Raw genomic sequence first — 15,927 nt, 5'->3', positions numbered from 1 at the left:
CAGTGGTCTTCCTGATTTCCACTTCCTGCTTCCCTTTCTGTGCCATCAGCATGCAGCTATGTGAGTCTGAAGAGGGATTTACGGACTTGTGTCTGACTTAACATTGAGTTGGACAGGGCTGAAATGCTTTCTTGATATGGAATTACTTCTTAAGAAAAAGCACTTTCATATATATGAGTGTCATTGATTTTGTTTCTCTAGACAACCCAGTTTAATATCCCTAGAATTGAGTAAAAGTCTATTAAATTTATATAATCACTTTAGACTTGCGTCTGAGCAAACAAGCACATCTGATTTTTCTGTGTAAGTCAGTATGAACTCTAGAGCCCAGTGGTCCTTCCAAGTTTTATTTTGTCATGAGACATCTGCCTTGAGAAAAGACGGTTGAATTGTTTTGTATGTGTATGACTATTATTTGGTTGTGTGAATATTATTTGGATGGCTTAAGAAGGGGAGATCCTTGGATTTTTCATCACTGCTTTTTGTCTCCCTAGACGTCCTTAGGGGGTGAAGACTTGAATATCCTATAATAGAATAACATTCTGAAATGGTCTTTAAAAATGAATATGATATACAACAGACCTTTAAATATGAGTTTATCTCCATCGAGATGGAATTAAATTTGCTGATGCTGAAAAATACCAGAGTAATTGGTAGACTATTTACACTTGGCCATCTGTTAATGAAATCCCATTCATATTTGTTCTCTCTTGCTAAAATTGTACTTCAATTGCACTGCAAAATAGCCCATAGCTACTGAAACATCTAGAAGGAAAAAAATTAACAAAAACATCACACCTCTGATAAATTAATGAATCTCCAGGTTGTGGATTTTATTTTTCAAGTCAATGATCTAGAGACTTCTGCTAAATATCAGTGGCCACTATGAGGTTCTTAGTTTACATAATTATACAAAGTCCACCTTCTGGGTAGTGTTTGGTTCCATATATGAGGATTTTGTTTTGGTTGTAAAATTTCTGGTGGTGACAGGTCAGATGGTATGGAGAATTTATAGGTCAAATAATATTTAAAGGTTCAAATCCCTTTTAATATCAGTGGTTTGGGAGTTTTTGAATTCTTATAAGACTGTAAATGTCATAGTCTGAATGTTCATCTCTGACATTTACAAGTGAGTTTGTACAGAAAATAGAGCTGCTTGACTAAACACAAACAAACAAACAAACAAACAAACAACCTGCTTACTTTCAGTGCTTCAACATATTCCCATACTTTAAATGGATTTACTTTTTAGAGCTCAGTTGGAGAATACTCGATGTTTCCATTAGCATTTTGTTGTTTTCTAGATATAATGATTTACCAGCCTAGGCACAGACTAAGTAAAATTAGTTCGTTCTCTCTGAAATTTTGATGAGCATCTGAGCTGTGGTCAAATGACAATGCTCCTAAGATTGGCCAACATACTTCTTGCTCTAGTGGAAAAGATAAACTAATAGTAGAAAATGGTGGTTTTAAATTATATGATCATATATACCTAGAGAAAGTTAATTTTTATTAATTTTAATACATTTGAATTTCTGTAGTAATATTAGTGGAAGATTTAGATGTGATTTGTGAAAATCAGAACTGAGATGTGCTTAGTTCATGAGGGGAGACATGACTTTCAAAGATGGATTATTCTAGGTTCTGAGTTTTTTTTAATTGATTTTATTTTCTTCATTATCACTATACCTTATATAAAATAGGCAATCAAAATATTTTAAAATGAGTGAATTATACCTGAAATATGCTACATGAATAATAATGAATAAAACATGAATAATAATTAAATATCTTTGTGAGGGTGATGCACGGATAGATGATGATTCATGCTATTGCTGAATTAGGGTATGCTAACTTTTGTGAAAAAGAATGCCTTCTAATTTTCCTATTGCCTTGAGATCTTCAAGATGGAAAGATTAACACTTAAAACTTATTGCCAATGCAGTTCTTTGGAACATAAACAACCAGAGGTGGGAAGGAAATGCTTTTGTCAGCTTCATTTCTACCTGAGAGGCCCAGGGGAACTCCAGTGAGTAGATGTTAGAGAAGGGTGGATGAGGGGAACTCCAGTGAGTAGATGTTAGAGAAGGGTGGATAATGGTGAGAAACTAGAAAATGACCAGCTCAGGCCCCAGATATCTCAGTGAGTAATTTGGTAAAACATGCCCCTCAAAATGTCAATTACTAAGCAAACCAGCCTCTGGTGCTTAAAAATATTCAGCAATATGTATTAATTAAGATCATGATTTGTTTGTGTGCATTGTCATTTATTTCAACCCTTTTTGAGTATTCTTTTTTGTTTTGTCACAAAGAGATATTTACTGTCTTCTTAGATCTGCCCACTCTTGCCTGAAAGGCAGTAACTCAGAAAACTTAGGCAGTTTTATCTACTTCATTTTAATTTGCTCTTGTTGATTATTTGCTGTAATATGTTAAATAATTGCTCTGGAATGGGTCAAGAAAAGCAGTCATTCACCCATTATGATTGCTATAAATACCTCTGAAGTCATCCAAATATGCTTCCAAATTATTCACATCTCTTCTAAGTCATTAATAAATGTATTGAACACCTGTGCTAGCACTGATCCCTGGGGCACCTCATTATTAACCTAATTGCACAGCTTTATGATATATGCTTTAACCTTGATTTTACTCCCGAACTTTTTTCAAACAAAGACATTTTCAAATTATTAAAACTTTGCACTGTATTCTGTGGTTGGTATAGTTCTGTGATGGAATTCTTAATTTAAAAATATCCTGAGTGAGAGACCAGGAGACCTTCATTCAACATAAGAAAAATCACAGACTTTTGTCTCTCAGTGGTTTTGCGTGAAGCTGTACTTGTCTATTCCACTACCCCCCCCCCCATTGTTTGGTTTCATTAACTATTTTCAAAATTTTAGGTTGTGGAAACAGAAATTCTGTAATCTCAGCAACACAGTTTTCGACACAATTATGCCTTTTTTGTCCGTCTTACCTCCTCAGTGCTGTTTTATTACTAATAGTTACTTTCATCACACTGGAGCCAAGAAAGGAAAAAGTGGTAGAATTCATATTAGCTGACATTGTTATTAATCCGTGAGGCTGTGCCCAGTGGGAATGTGGTTTGGACCTTTTGGGTTCAGCCATGCTCGTGGCATAGGGTTTTATCTAATGTTGATGCTAGAAGGGGTTTGAGGATTATTTGGGTACAGTCTCTGTTTTCAGATAAGGAAGCAGAAGTACAAAAGGGTGAATTGATCTTGACCAAGGAGACACAGATCGGAGCCATATTTCCAACTTTCACTGTATACTTCTCTATAGTTTTTTCTACTATAGTCTGGTTTAGGTTCTTATAATCATAGGTCCCCAGTATGGATAAATTAAAATTTTCTGTTTTATGTACTGTGAAGTTTGGGATGAATCTCTTTTAGCCCTCTATGAAACCATCAATATCTATTTTATTTTTTAAGTCCTTAGTAGCACTTTGAATTTAGTAATAGTAAATTCTCATTATATGCACATTTAACCATTGAGTAAATTTAGAAGCACATCTTGTACCTACCATTATATATATATATAAAATGAAGATTACCCCCCCAAAAAAGGGTAAAACACTCTGCTGGGTGGAGCTTTCATAGTATGCCTTTTTCCTGCTAGGTGAGCATCAAGCAACTTGCTTAGAGTTAGTACACCCAGTGGCATCGCCTGGGAAGGTTCTTTCTGGTCACAGTGAATTTTTTTCATAAAAGCAGTTTCTAATGAACCTCGTTTTTTTGTGATGGCTGATTTAAGAGGAAAGAGTGCAGCTATGAAATTTTGTTTCCTGCTTGGGAAAAATGCTGCAGAAACTGTTGCGATGATGAACACAGAATAGAAGGACAGCACTATGGGAAACACTCAAGTGTTTGAGTGGTTTTCTCATTTCAAAACAGGTGAAATGTCTATTGATGACACATCTCCTTCTGGATATCTGTCAGCTCCCTGAAGGGACAAAAATGTCAACAAAATTCATCCACTTGTGCTCAAGGATTGGCGACAGACCATTGAAGAGATGGGGAAGTTATCCGGACTATCTTAGAGCCTGGTTCAGTGAATTTAAACGGTGATTTGGGAATGAGAAGGGTCACTGAGAGAGCTGTGCCTCGAGTTCTGATTGACCAGCAAAAAGGCTGTTTACTGGGACCATGCCATACTTTGAAGGAACAGACTTTCCCCCACGGTCCTTACTGGTGAGGAGACATGGTGCTATTCTTACAACCTGGAGAGCAAACAACCATCACGCCAGTGGAACACACCATCGTCTTTACCCCCAAATGCTCATCAAGTGAAATCAAAGATCAAGACGATGTTTATTTGCTTTTTTGATGTGAGGGTGATACTACCTTTGGAGTTTGTTCCACCAGGTCAGACTGTTAATTAAGCTTTCTATTTAGAGGTTCTGAAAAGATTGCCTCACAGTGCATGACAAAAGCGGCCTAATTTGTGGCAGACATGGGACTGATTTTGCCACTATGACCATGCACTTGCTCACGCAGCCATCTCAGTGCACCAGTTTTTGGCAAAAAAACAGCATGCCTTTCTTTCCCCACACACCTTACTCACCTGACCTTGCTCAATGTGATTTCTTTTTGTTTCCATGAATGAAGAGGGACATGAAAGTACAGCGATTTGATGGCATAGAAGAGGTGAAGAAAAAAGCAAGGGAGATGCTGTCAGCCATCCAAACAGATGTGTTTGAAAAATGTTTCCAAGAATTGACTCCCAGATTTGACAAATGTATTAAGCATAATGGAGAGTACTTTGAGGTTATAAGGTTGTTTCATATAAAATTTAAAGACATAGCTTTGGGTTAAAAAATAATTCTGTTTTTTTTTTTTAGGGTATACTCTCATGTATGTGTCTATGTGCACACATATATTTATACAGATATATGTATATATATAGATATAATTTATATATATCTGTATACTTTATATATCTACATATTTTTTAAGTTATATATAAGATTTGTATGAATAGTTGCTGACTCAATGGCAATTACAGCAACAGCAGCATATGCAACTATATGCATACTAAATAATGTCTGTTTACAACATTTTAAGCTTTTGTTTCTGTTATTTCATGGATTTATATCAGACATGAAAATAATATACTTATGCATATATTGAGTTCTGAAACAGATCTCAATTCATGTTGAGTTTTGGCACCGTCAGATTTACTGAACTTGTTGTACTAAGCATTACTGAGTTCTCTGATATTCTTTGTTTGGTTCATTTATATAATCATCTAATATTGATTGCTCTCAGATGCTAAGATGCAACTGCAATTTCTTGATAGGCATTTGAGCTAATTTTGAGAATCTAGAACCAAGTCTACATATAAGAAAATGACTTTTTTAAAAAAAATTAAGAACAGGTAACCAAGGTCTATATTTGTGGTGGTCCCTAGACATTGAATTCGCTTACTTTTACATATTTATATAATTTTAATAGTACTATTCCAATGGCAATGAAAGGTTCTTCATTGTTCTTGTAGGTCGCCACTCAGAGCAAATGGCCTACATTCTATCGTATGAATAAGTCATTCCTTGGAAGAATTTTAAGCACTGTCAGAGGTATATTATGCATTTCAGTCTCAGGATTCATCTGCTTTGGGGGAAAGTATTAAATCTTGGCTAATTTTCAAATGCTGTAATTTAAGATACTTATAGTAAATTATTATACCACTTCAGCAAATGAAATTAATACAACTTCAGGAGTTACATATAGGGAATAGTTGACTCATCTTATTGGATCTGGTTCATTGATCTTTAACATGCTAGGGGAGAAAGAGTAATTTTATAAAATTTTTTGTGAAAATCTCTGAAGTATATGAATATTTAGAAAGACTATAAATAGAAATAAAGTAGATGAGAAAGCAGAAAAGATTTAGCTGTAAAATCTATATAAATTTTTATTTGAATATTTGATCTGGAATGTATCTCACAATAAAACCTGGGGAAACTAGAATTCAAGGGGATTGCCTGGCTTTCCTGGGTTCCACAAGTCTTCTGCCTTGGACAGGATGCAATCTTACTTATTTCCTGTTGCTGCTTTAAGTGAAAAACATAGAAGTTTATCTTCTGTGACAAGCTTCTGGCTTTCATAGTTACTATTTTACAAAACTACTAAAGAAGCAGTTCTGGCTTACAAGAGAGATCTTTTCTATGTGCAAAGTCTGAAGACACAATTTTTGCTCCCATGACCTTAAACTGTTTCCTTTTATAGAATCCTTTAAAATTATTTGTATAAAACCTGTTATTGAAAAAGATAACATCTATAACACACTTCTAGGAGAAAGATGTGATTTTTCTACTCCCATAAAGGGTTACAGTCTCATTAGCTCGGAGGACCCTGACCTCTGGTCAGCATCCACTAGATGGCAGTAATTTTAGTTTTTATAGCACGCTTGTGGAAGCTATCACCACCCTCCCCCCTAATTTCTCCTGTGGTCATTCTTATGATCATTTGGATGATTCTAATTATATCCTTTACACTATTGACAGATTGTTTCCAAGAAGTCTTTGGGTGAGGCATATGTACATAAATGGTGTTGCTATAATCTTGAATTTGGTCAGATATTGGGCCAGAGATGGATATAACCTGGGCTTTGGGAGAAAACTTTGGAGGTTCTGAGTTGACAAACATAGGGTAGGGTATTAGAGAATTCTTGGAGTAGAATCACCATTGAGACTTCAAAATCTAACTTTTCTTAGACTCAGATGTTTCTATAGTTTCTACACGAGAACAGTTACTTGTTCTTGAATTTCTGTTCTTTGCAAAATTATCCATAGTTATGATACACATTATCATTTATACTTTTGTGTAAAAGTCAGTAACATATAGGTAAACAGGTTTCTGGGTTTTTCTACTTTTATTCCAAACTGACTGACACCAACAGTGATATTCCTTGTTCCACGTTATTTTCAGAATTCAGCTTAAATTTTACAAAGTTCCCAGTTGGTGTGTTGCTGTAACCTCTTTTGTATTATCACCATCAACATTTTACTTGTGTGTGGTATAATGGTATTGTTACATAATAACTGCATTCTAGTTGATTGGCCATTTCTTTGTATAGATGAATTATTGCTTCCAGCATTTCATCTCTTTGTTGGAACATTCGTTTTTGTAATCTTTCAATTCTGGGAACCTTTTGGCAATGCCTTCAGTGCATTTTGGATTTCCATCATTAATGCCATTGTTTCTTGATCACGTGCTCTCTTTTGAATTGGTTGAGTGCTGATCAATTCCTTTTAGTATAGTAACTCTGTATATTCTTTCCATCTTCTTTCAATGCTTCTTGAGTTGTTCAGTATTTTTCCCATGAGATCCTTCATATAATAGCTTTAATTTTGACTTTTTTCTTTAGTTCATTCAGCTTGAGAAATGTTGAGCTTGTTTTCTCCTTCAGGTTTTCTAAACCCAGGTCTTTGCACATTAACAACCCAGACTTGAAGCAGTGCCATTATTACAATTTAAAAAGTACCGTCTATACTTGAGTATAAGCCAGCCCAAATATCAGCTGAGACACCTAATTTTACCAAAAAAACTGCATTAAAAATGTGCTGAAAAAACTTGGCTTATGCACGAGTATATATGGTAGTTAACATTAAAGTTAAAGTAATTCTGACTCATACATAAACAATGTGTGTCAGAGTAGAACTGTCTTCCCCAATTTTTAGAGGATGATAATTCAGAATTAGATTTCCAGTCTTTTCTTCTGTGGAGTCTCTGGGCAGACTAGAGAGGCAACCATTTAATCATCAGCAGATCTAAATATTGCACTAACCAGGGACTCTCCATTGCTATAAGAATGAAAGTTGTGGACTGCTGCAAGAAGCCTTGAGGGTAGAACATCAAAGCTGAAACTCCATGTTTGTATTTAATTTGGGAAAATTATAAATAAATTAAATCTGAGAAAAAAAAAGAAAATAACATGCTAGTGTATTTGTTTATTTTACTTCCCCAAATAATTTGAGATTACTTATAATTAAAGGCATATGAAATAAAGTTAACAAATTAGAATTAGAAGGAGGAAATAAAGAAAAATTTTAACCAAACATAAAGCTACATAATGATTCTGTAATCTTATTGAGTGAAATCTAGCCCTGAGCTGTGACAAGAGAAGGTTATAAGATTTACAGGTCTCAAATTTCATGCTGGACATTAACCATTTTCCAATGTTTCTTTGTTGCAAGCTCTGAAATGTGTTCCTTGTGTTCTTAAAAAATATTTATATCCTCAAAATATGTGGCTATGTATTCTCAGCAGAGCCGTTAAGACACTACTCTTCAACCCTTTCATACAATACTCTGGTTCATGGCATTGGCAACGAGAAAGAAGTGAGCTGATCACTTGTTCCCCAACCTGAAGGCACCCTGAGATTTACGCCAAGGCCACAAAGGATCGTGTCTTCCCTTAACCCACATAAGTGGGGCGGGAGGAGAAAAGGCTGCTGTTGGGGAGGGTGAAATTGATTGAATCTGCCTGGAGAAAATTAGCATAAGAGAGAACAAAATACATTACCTGAAGCCCTGAGACTGTGAAACACAGAGACCACATATTGGGCCCTTGTTAGTAAGGGAGACCTTAAATTTCCCCTGGGCCCTGCTATGTCGGTCGGCTTCAATAAAGACAGTTCCTGTGGTTAGGAGGCTGGTCTCAGACATTGTTCATTTGCTCCCTTTGTTACAGGTGTTTCCGTCCTTGACTTGGACCTCCTGGCAATAGCATAGGCCACCCTCGAGACTGAGACCTTGACAGGAAATAACATTTGTCTGTTATCAATCCCTATGTGGAGTAGGCTATTGCCAATAACGCAGCTGCCTTTGAACCTTCAACAACGGCAAGTAGTGCACAGAGGGTCATATCCACTCTAATCCACCTGACCGAAGAGGCAAATATGAAAACAACAGCCTGTTTCAGAAACAACAGGCAATTTCAGTGCATATGAGAAAACACATACACAGACACAGGAAAAGAAGAATGTCACGATAAAGAAAAGGCATTAGAGCTTCCCATGACAGAGTTCAGAAGAATCCTGTGCACTGCTTTAAATGTTTGGATAGAACATTTTTCAGAAATATGGAAAAATAAACTAGACAAGAGAACAAAAGTACTAGAACCATCTGACAAAACAAATGAACAAATTATTGGGAATAATTCCCCATCTCCCAATATACATATCCAGAAGACAAACAATAAGATACTGGATATCACTCTGAAAGAACAAAAAGCACAATTGAAGTAACGAAAGCTCAAATCAGTGAGCTCACATTTAAACTTCTTAAAACTATACCCCAAGAAGAGCAATCCATTTTTTTTTTAAAGCCAAAGAAAACCTATGGGACATTATCCAAAGGACCAACTTATATCTGATAAGCGTTCCAGAAAACAAACAAACCAACAAACAACAAGACAGAAAAATAGTCCAAAAATATTGAAAGAATATGTCTCTACCATCATGACAGAACAGAAAATAACTATTCAAGAAGCTGAAAGAACCCCAAATAGAGGCAACCTCAAAAGAATATCACCAGAGCACATCACTGTTAAACTTTATAACATTAAAAAGTGGCAACAATCTGTAGAGTGACTTGAGATGAAAGAAGATTGACCTATGGGGAGGTGAACTAGTAAGAATAAAAGCAAAATTTTCAGTAGAAACCAGGCAGACAAGAAGGTGATGAAACAGTAAATATAAAACATTGAAAGACAAAACAAGAAAGCCACCAATAATCTTATACCCAGCAAAATGACCCCTCAACGACAAGGGGCAATTTGAATAATATGGACCTTTTGAAATGTTCAAATATGTGGGACAATTGTTAAATAAGGACTTTTTCAGACAAAATAAAACTAAAGGAATTTGTGAAAACGAGACCAATCTTATAATACTAAAGAGAATTCTTTGGACAGATAATCAACAATATAAGAGAATGAAATGGGAAATCAAACCACTCGAATAATACACAAAGTGTAACAAACTATAAGGTTCATAAACCTATAAGGAAAAGGTGACAAGAAAAACCACAACATTCATAAGGGGCCAGAAATAACATTCAGCAATAAAGACAATATAAAGTAGTAAAGACAATAGTTGTTTGTTGTGATTAGATGCCGCTAGGCAGGTGTGACTAGCAGCAATTCAATGTACAACAGAACAAAACACTCCCTGACCCTGCACCATCCTTATCATTGTTTTTGTGTTTCAGCCTATTGTTGCAACAACTGCATCAATCCGTCTAGTTGAGGTCTTCCTCTTTTTTGCTGGCACCTGCTTTTCCAAGCATGATTTTCTTTTCTTAGGAACTGATCTCTCTTGATAACATGTCCAAAATACAGGAGGCAAAGTCTCGGGATCCTTGCTTCTAAAAAGCTTAAAAATATATATAAAATAGATGACTATAGAAGTCAAGTAGTTCACAAAAGAAAACAAACTGCCTTAAATTGGAAAGAAAATCATAAAAATCAAACTAACATTAAAGAAATGTAAAACATCAACAAAATGAAAGAGGAGAAAACTATAAAAACCCACTAAACAGTAAAACATAAACAACAACAGCAAACAAAAAGCCCAGGGAAAAGTGGCAAGAAAATCCACAAACAAATTTAAATGATCACAGTACCCGATGTATAGAAGGTTATGAATGACAGAGTGAAAGCCCCAAATCCACATGTAGAGGCCCCTGTGGTTAAGCCTCCATTGAATTTCTTTGAACCATTAACAATGATGTGGGTAGCCTTGCCCTTAGACAAAGTACACCAGAAAGTGAATTAATGCAGATATATACGTAATTAAATTAAATTTTAACATCTATTTTTCCCCCTTTGGGTTCATTTGAATTTGCTCTAGTTTTATTATGTCTGCTTTATATTGGATTGGTATTTTTCCACATTTTATTTTGTTACTGTAGTTGGTTTGTTCTGGAGAGCACAGTTTTATTTATATGAAATCCAGGACAAGTAAATCTATGCATTTAATTACTATAATAATAATTTCTTAGGGTAATGTTAGGGGTAATTTGGAGAGATAAGCAGCTGATAACAATGAGCACAAAAATGAAGAAAATGTTCTACAATTGATTGTGGTGATGATTGCACAACTCTTTAATGTACTCAAATCATTGAATTATATGGAATGTAAGTCATATGCCAAAATGTAAAAACATAAGGACCATTGATATTCAATGATCAAATAAATTTAAATCAGCATAGAAAACTATGATGAACAAAGAAATCAATAACACCACACAAAAATATGGCAAAATGACAGCAATAAAATCATACCTATCAATAGCAACATTAAATGCAAATGCATTACACTCACCTGTTAAGAGATAGACATTAGTAGAATGCATAAGAAAATTAAACCAATTAATATTCTGCTTACAAAAATCTCATTTTAGCCACACACACACAAAAAAACCCCTGAAAATAAAAGTTAAGAAAATTATATCCATGTATAGGTAATAAAAAAACATAACAATATTAATTTCTGATAAAATATATGTCAAAGTACAAGCCATAAACAGACAAATATGACATTATAAAATGATTAAAACCCTAACTGACAAAAAGATGTTATAATAAACATCTATATACAAAATGAAAACCGTCAAAATACATTAATGAAACACAGAGTTGAAGAGACAAATAGAAAATATTAGGAGACTTCAATATTTCATGCTTTAGGAAAGATAGATAAACTAGAAAGAAAATCATCAAAGATACAGAAAAGTTAAACAACACAATTAATCAGATTGATGAGTACTTCACCCAACTATAGCACTGGGTACATCTGTTCCAGCTCACACATTACCTCCGCCCAAATAGAACACATGTGAGGCTACGCTTAAAGTGTCGATAAGTTTTGAAACATTAAGATACTGCAAATCATCCTTTCAGATCACAATGCTTTAAAATAATAAATAAATAATAGATCAAACAAAATTCAACTATAGAGTAATTGAACACCTTATTAAAAACCACTTGATAATTGAAGAAATAAAGAGTGCAATTTAAAAACTGAAACAAATGAGCACAAAAAAGCCAACATCCCCAAACCTTTGAGACATAGCCAAGGATACGCAAAGGGCAATTTGTAGAAATAAGTGCACACGTTGAAAAGAAGAGCAAAACTCAACACGTTCACTGTGACACACAGCAATTACAGCAAGAGCACCAGAGCAAGTCCTTAGTCCACAGGAAAACAAAACAGCAATGATTGGAGTACAAATACATGACAGCTAAAAACAGGAACAAAAAAAAGACAAGAAGTTGTCTTTGGAAGGATTAAGAAAATTTTATGCCACTGGAAAAGCTAACAAAGCAAAAGAAAATATTAAGAATAAGAAATGAAATGGTTGCTAGCACAACCGAGTCAACTAAAATTTAAAAATATAATTACACACTATTACAAGGAACAATACTCTAATAAATTTGAAAACTTAGAAGAAACGGACAAGTTTCTGGAAGCATATTACCAGCCTAAATCGACAAATTGATATAGAAAACAGATGTACAAGACAAGCAGAACAAACAGGTTATTAAGAAAAGTCTCATGACAAAGGTGTAGGGCCAGACATTTTTGATGCTTAAAGGCTTTGGAGCTGGCAAGGGGAGAAAGAAGGGCAAGCCGGGAGGGGAGCAGAAAATTAAGTAAGGGCCGCATACTCAGGGCTTTCTCTAAGAACGTCTTTGTTATGTTTTTCATAGGGATGTTGGGAACATGGGTGTTTGCTTTCTAAAATTGAGCTGAGATAAACAACTATATTTTGCAAAAATTTCCACCATGTATGTTATATTCCGCAATAAAAAATCTTCCATGAGATGATGGATGTATTTTGTTTACATTAAATGTAAATGCTCAAAGACTTTTTCTTGTACAGACCAGTAGTAGAAGTTGAGGTCAAGATCCAGTGCAATTAGAATTTGCTGCAGTACAATAGAACATTTATTGAATGCCTGAGAGGGCAATACTGACCACAGAGGAAAGAGAAGGTTCTAAGTTACTATTTCTCTCTGTACTGAAAAAAAAATTTGTGACTATGGGTGTGTGTATGTGTGCATGAGTGGGTGCTGTGTATTTGAGGGACATCTTGCCTTGATTATAAAGAGAAATTTTTTTTTTCTCTAAAATACAAGTCAGCCTCCTTTATCTTGCTTTACCTCCTCCATTTCCTTCTATCTCACAATGAAAATGAGGCAAACACGACCAAATGGCTGACAAAACTCATTCTGTAGTGATTACACAAATGGATTCTGAATCTACTTAAAATACATTTTTCAGCCTTAAGTTGCATAAATTCAAGTTACGGATGAAATTAAGCCACAGGAAAAGACAAAAATATTAAAATAAAATAAGACAAGGATTCAAGTCAGTATCAATACATTTTTTTTAATTAAAATCGAAACCAAAGTTCAGGAAAGCCTGTGAGGGAAAAAAAGATTTCTTGGAAGCATATAATTTTAGGCCATGTATGAAATAAGACAATTATAAAATATCTATAATATGCTGAAAAGGATAGAAAATGAAAGTGTATTATAATTACCAGTTATAAATAAATCAGTTGTTCATTATTTCTGTTGAAAGAACAAACTGACAACAACATCTATTCAATGTGTGAATGATTCAGTTAATAGCTTTTCATGCTTCATTTCTGACACTTTTCTTTCTCTCTCTCTCTTTTGGTATAAAAATACTGAAGTGATTGAAAATACCGGGTGCAGGAGTGACTTGCACATAATTTATTACTAACTAGTAGTCTTATTTCTAAATCACAACTTTTTTCTCACAGAATGAAAGATCTTAAATATTACAAGTTTTAGGTTTGCTTCGGTATACAACTTACCTTTTGGGCATTTCTGAATAAGTAATAGGTGAAGGTTGACACACACACACACACACACACACACAAATGGGGAGAGTGGAGTACCATAAATTTGAAGAGAAGTGGAAATATCCTGGAGTGTTTATCTTTTTATCCTGTCCCCCACTACCATGTTGCTGCCGCTGCTGTTAGCTACCATTCAGTTGATTCAAACTCACATGACCCCTCATGCGGACAGCAGTTCTCCTGCTCCATGGGCTTGTCAAGGCCACGACCTTTCAGAATCAGATTGCCAGGATTGTCTGCAAAGTTGGCTGGATAGATTTGAACCAGCAACCTTTTGGTTCGTGGGCAGCATATACGCCCGGGACCATTTAAGGGCTTCATTATTACAGTTCCCATCACCTTTTCCTGGTGATTCCATCTCCTGGTATCCCTTAGTGTAGTGGCTGCAGGTAAATACAGTCCAGTGGATAACTTTGCTCTAAAAGGGTTTGACCCAAACCAATTTTAATAGATGTTTTAATATTTTTCAGCAATTCTCAAATGTAGCAAATCTACATTTTTCATAGGATACATCACCTATGGTCATGAAAAGTCAAACTCTGGTTTTGCAGAAGTCCTAACATCTAGCCACAGGCAAAGAGTTACTTTTAAGTGGTGAAGGAGATGCTCTGGACATTGTTTTGTAAGATCTAGGGTATTTAACGTTTTAAAAATATAAAAGGCTTAATACAAACAAAAACCAAACTCACTGCGATGGAGTCAAACTTTATGATTTCTAGTGGACTCGTTGGACATTATAAGGCTTTGTAATTGAACAATCCATATTGATTGAAATAGAAATTATGTAAGATTTTTGTTTCTTTCTTATTACTCTTATTGTGTCAGCATATGTATGTAGGTTAGATATATGTAATGTGATGTATGTGATGGTTAGATCTTATGTCTATTTGCACCTGTGTGAATGTGGAGGAATGCGGTCCAACCTGTCAATCAGGTCACAGCTTGATGATGCCTCCTGTGGGTGTGGCCTTTTGATAAGACAGACACTGAGAACTTCTCATTCCTCTCTTGCCCTTTGCCTTCCTCCTGCCTGAGACGCTGTGTTTGCCTCAGGGGTGGTCTCACACAGGCCACTGACCCCGCCACGTTCTCATCGACCTGGGAGCCACATGATTCTGCACTCACCAGCCTGTGATCTCCATGCTTTCTGCTTTACCTTTTTGCGTCATGGGTCTGGAGCTACATGAGTCTGAAGAGGGCTACTGCTAGCATTGGACCCATGGACTTGAGTTGGACTGGCATGGGATATCTTCTTGATATAAAATTACTTCTTGATATAAAGCTACTTTTTATACATATGTAGGTGTCACTGGTTTTGTTTATCTAGACAACCCAGTCTAATACATTATGTGAGGAGTCCTGGTTATATAGTGGATTAAGCGTTGGTCTGCTACTCTTAAGGTCAGAGATACGAAACCACCAGGTGATCCATCAGAGAAAGCTGAGGTTCTCAGATCGTGTAAAGATTTAGCGCTTCCAAGCTATAGGGAACAGTTTTTTGCCCAATCGGGTCACTGTAGATGGAAACTGATGCAATGCCAGTAAGTTATATGTTATCTACTTAATATGATATATGATATACATATTATTTGTATATCACCTGCATGCTCTTTCACAGCGATCAACTGATACTGCCTTAGTAGAATTGAAAAAGCTAAGATGCCTGTGTTCTACATAAATCAAATGATAAAATATCTAGACAACATCTTATTCAGAATTACATGGATATAAGGATAAGTTAAAAATGTTACTGCAAAACCATAGAAATTTTTACTTAACAAAAACATTAACATCTGAAGCTCTTGTTTCTCAGCATATCTTCTATTCAGGTCTATCCACTTATGAAAGTGGTGTCCATCTCTCCAACTCGTTTTTGACGAATTCGGCACTCTTTCATTTACAAATCGGCCATACTGGCACCACTGAGGGATTCAGATTGTGTTCTGTTTAAATGCTTTTTGAGTGTGGGAACTAAAGTGAGTCTGAAGGGGCAGGGTCAGAGTGGCAGG

At 35.4% G+C, this 15,927-nt stretch overlaps 1 protein-coding gene across 1 annotated transcript in view; it reads left to right on the top strand.

Moving 5' to 3' along the window:
- CTNNA3 (catenin alpha 3) overlaps window positions 1–8,796 on the top strand; it is a 543,156-nt gene extending 534,360 nt beyond the window's left edge. Inside the window, exon 8 of the mRNA XM_045291701.1 lies at window positions 8,715–8,796. Coding sequence (XP_045147636.1) covers window positions 8,715–8,750 — 36 coding nt within the window. The 3' untranslated portion in view covers window positions 8,751–8,796. The remainder of the gene's footprint in view (window positions 1–8,714) is intronic.
- The last annotated feature ends 7,131 nt before the right edge of the window (window positions 8,797–15,927 follow it).

The sequence above is a fragment of the Echinops telfairi genome, unplaced genomic scaffold, assembly GCF_000313985.2.
Source record: "Echinops telfairi isolate 266 unplaced genomic scaffold, ASM31398v2 ScPeMD7_70;HRSCAF=299, whole genome shotgun sequence".
In the NCBI taxonomy this organism is placed as follows: domain Eukaryota; kingdom Metazoa; phylum Chordata; class Mammalia; order Afrosoricida; family Tenrecidae; genus Echinops; species Echinops telfairi.
Note: the sequence above shows the minus strand (reverse complement) of the source record. Positions and strands in the feature narration are given on the sequence as shown.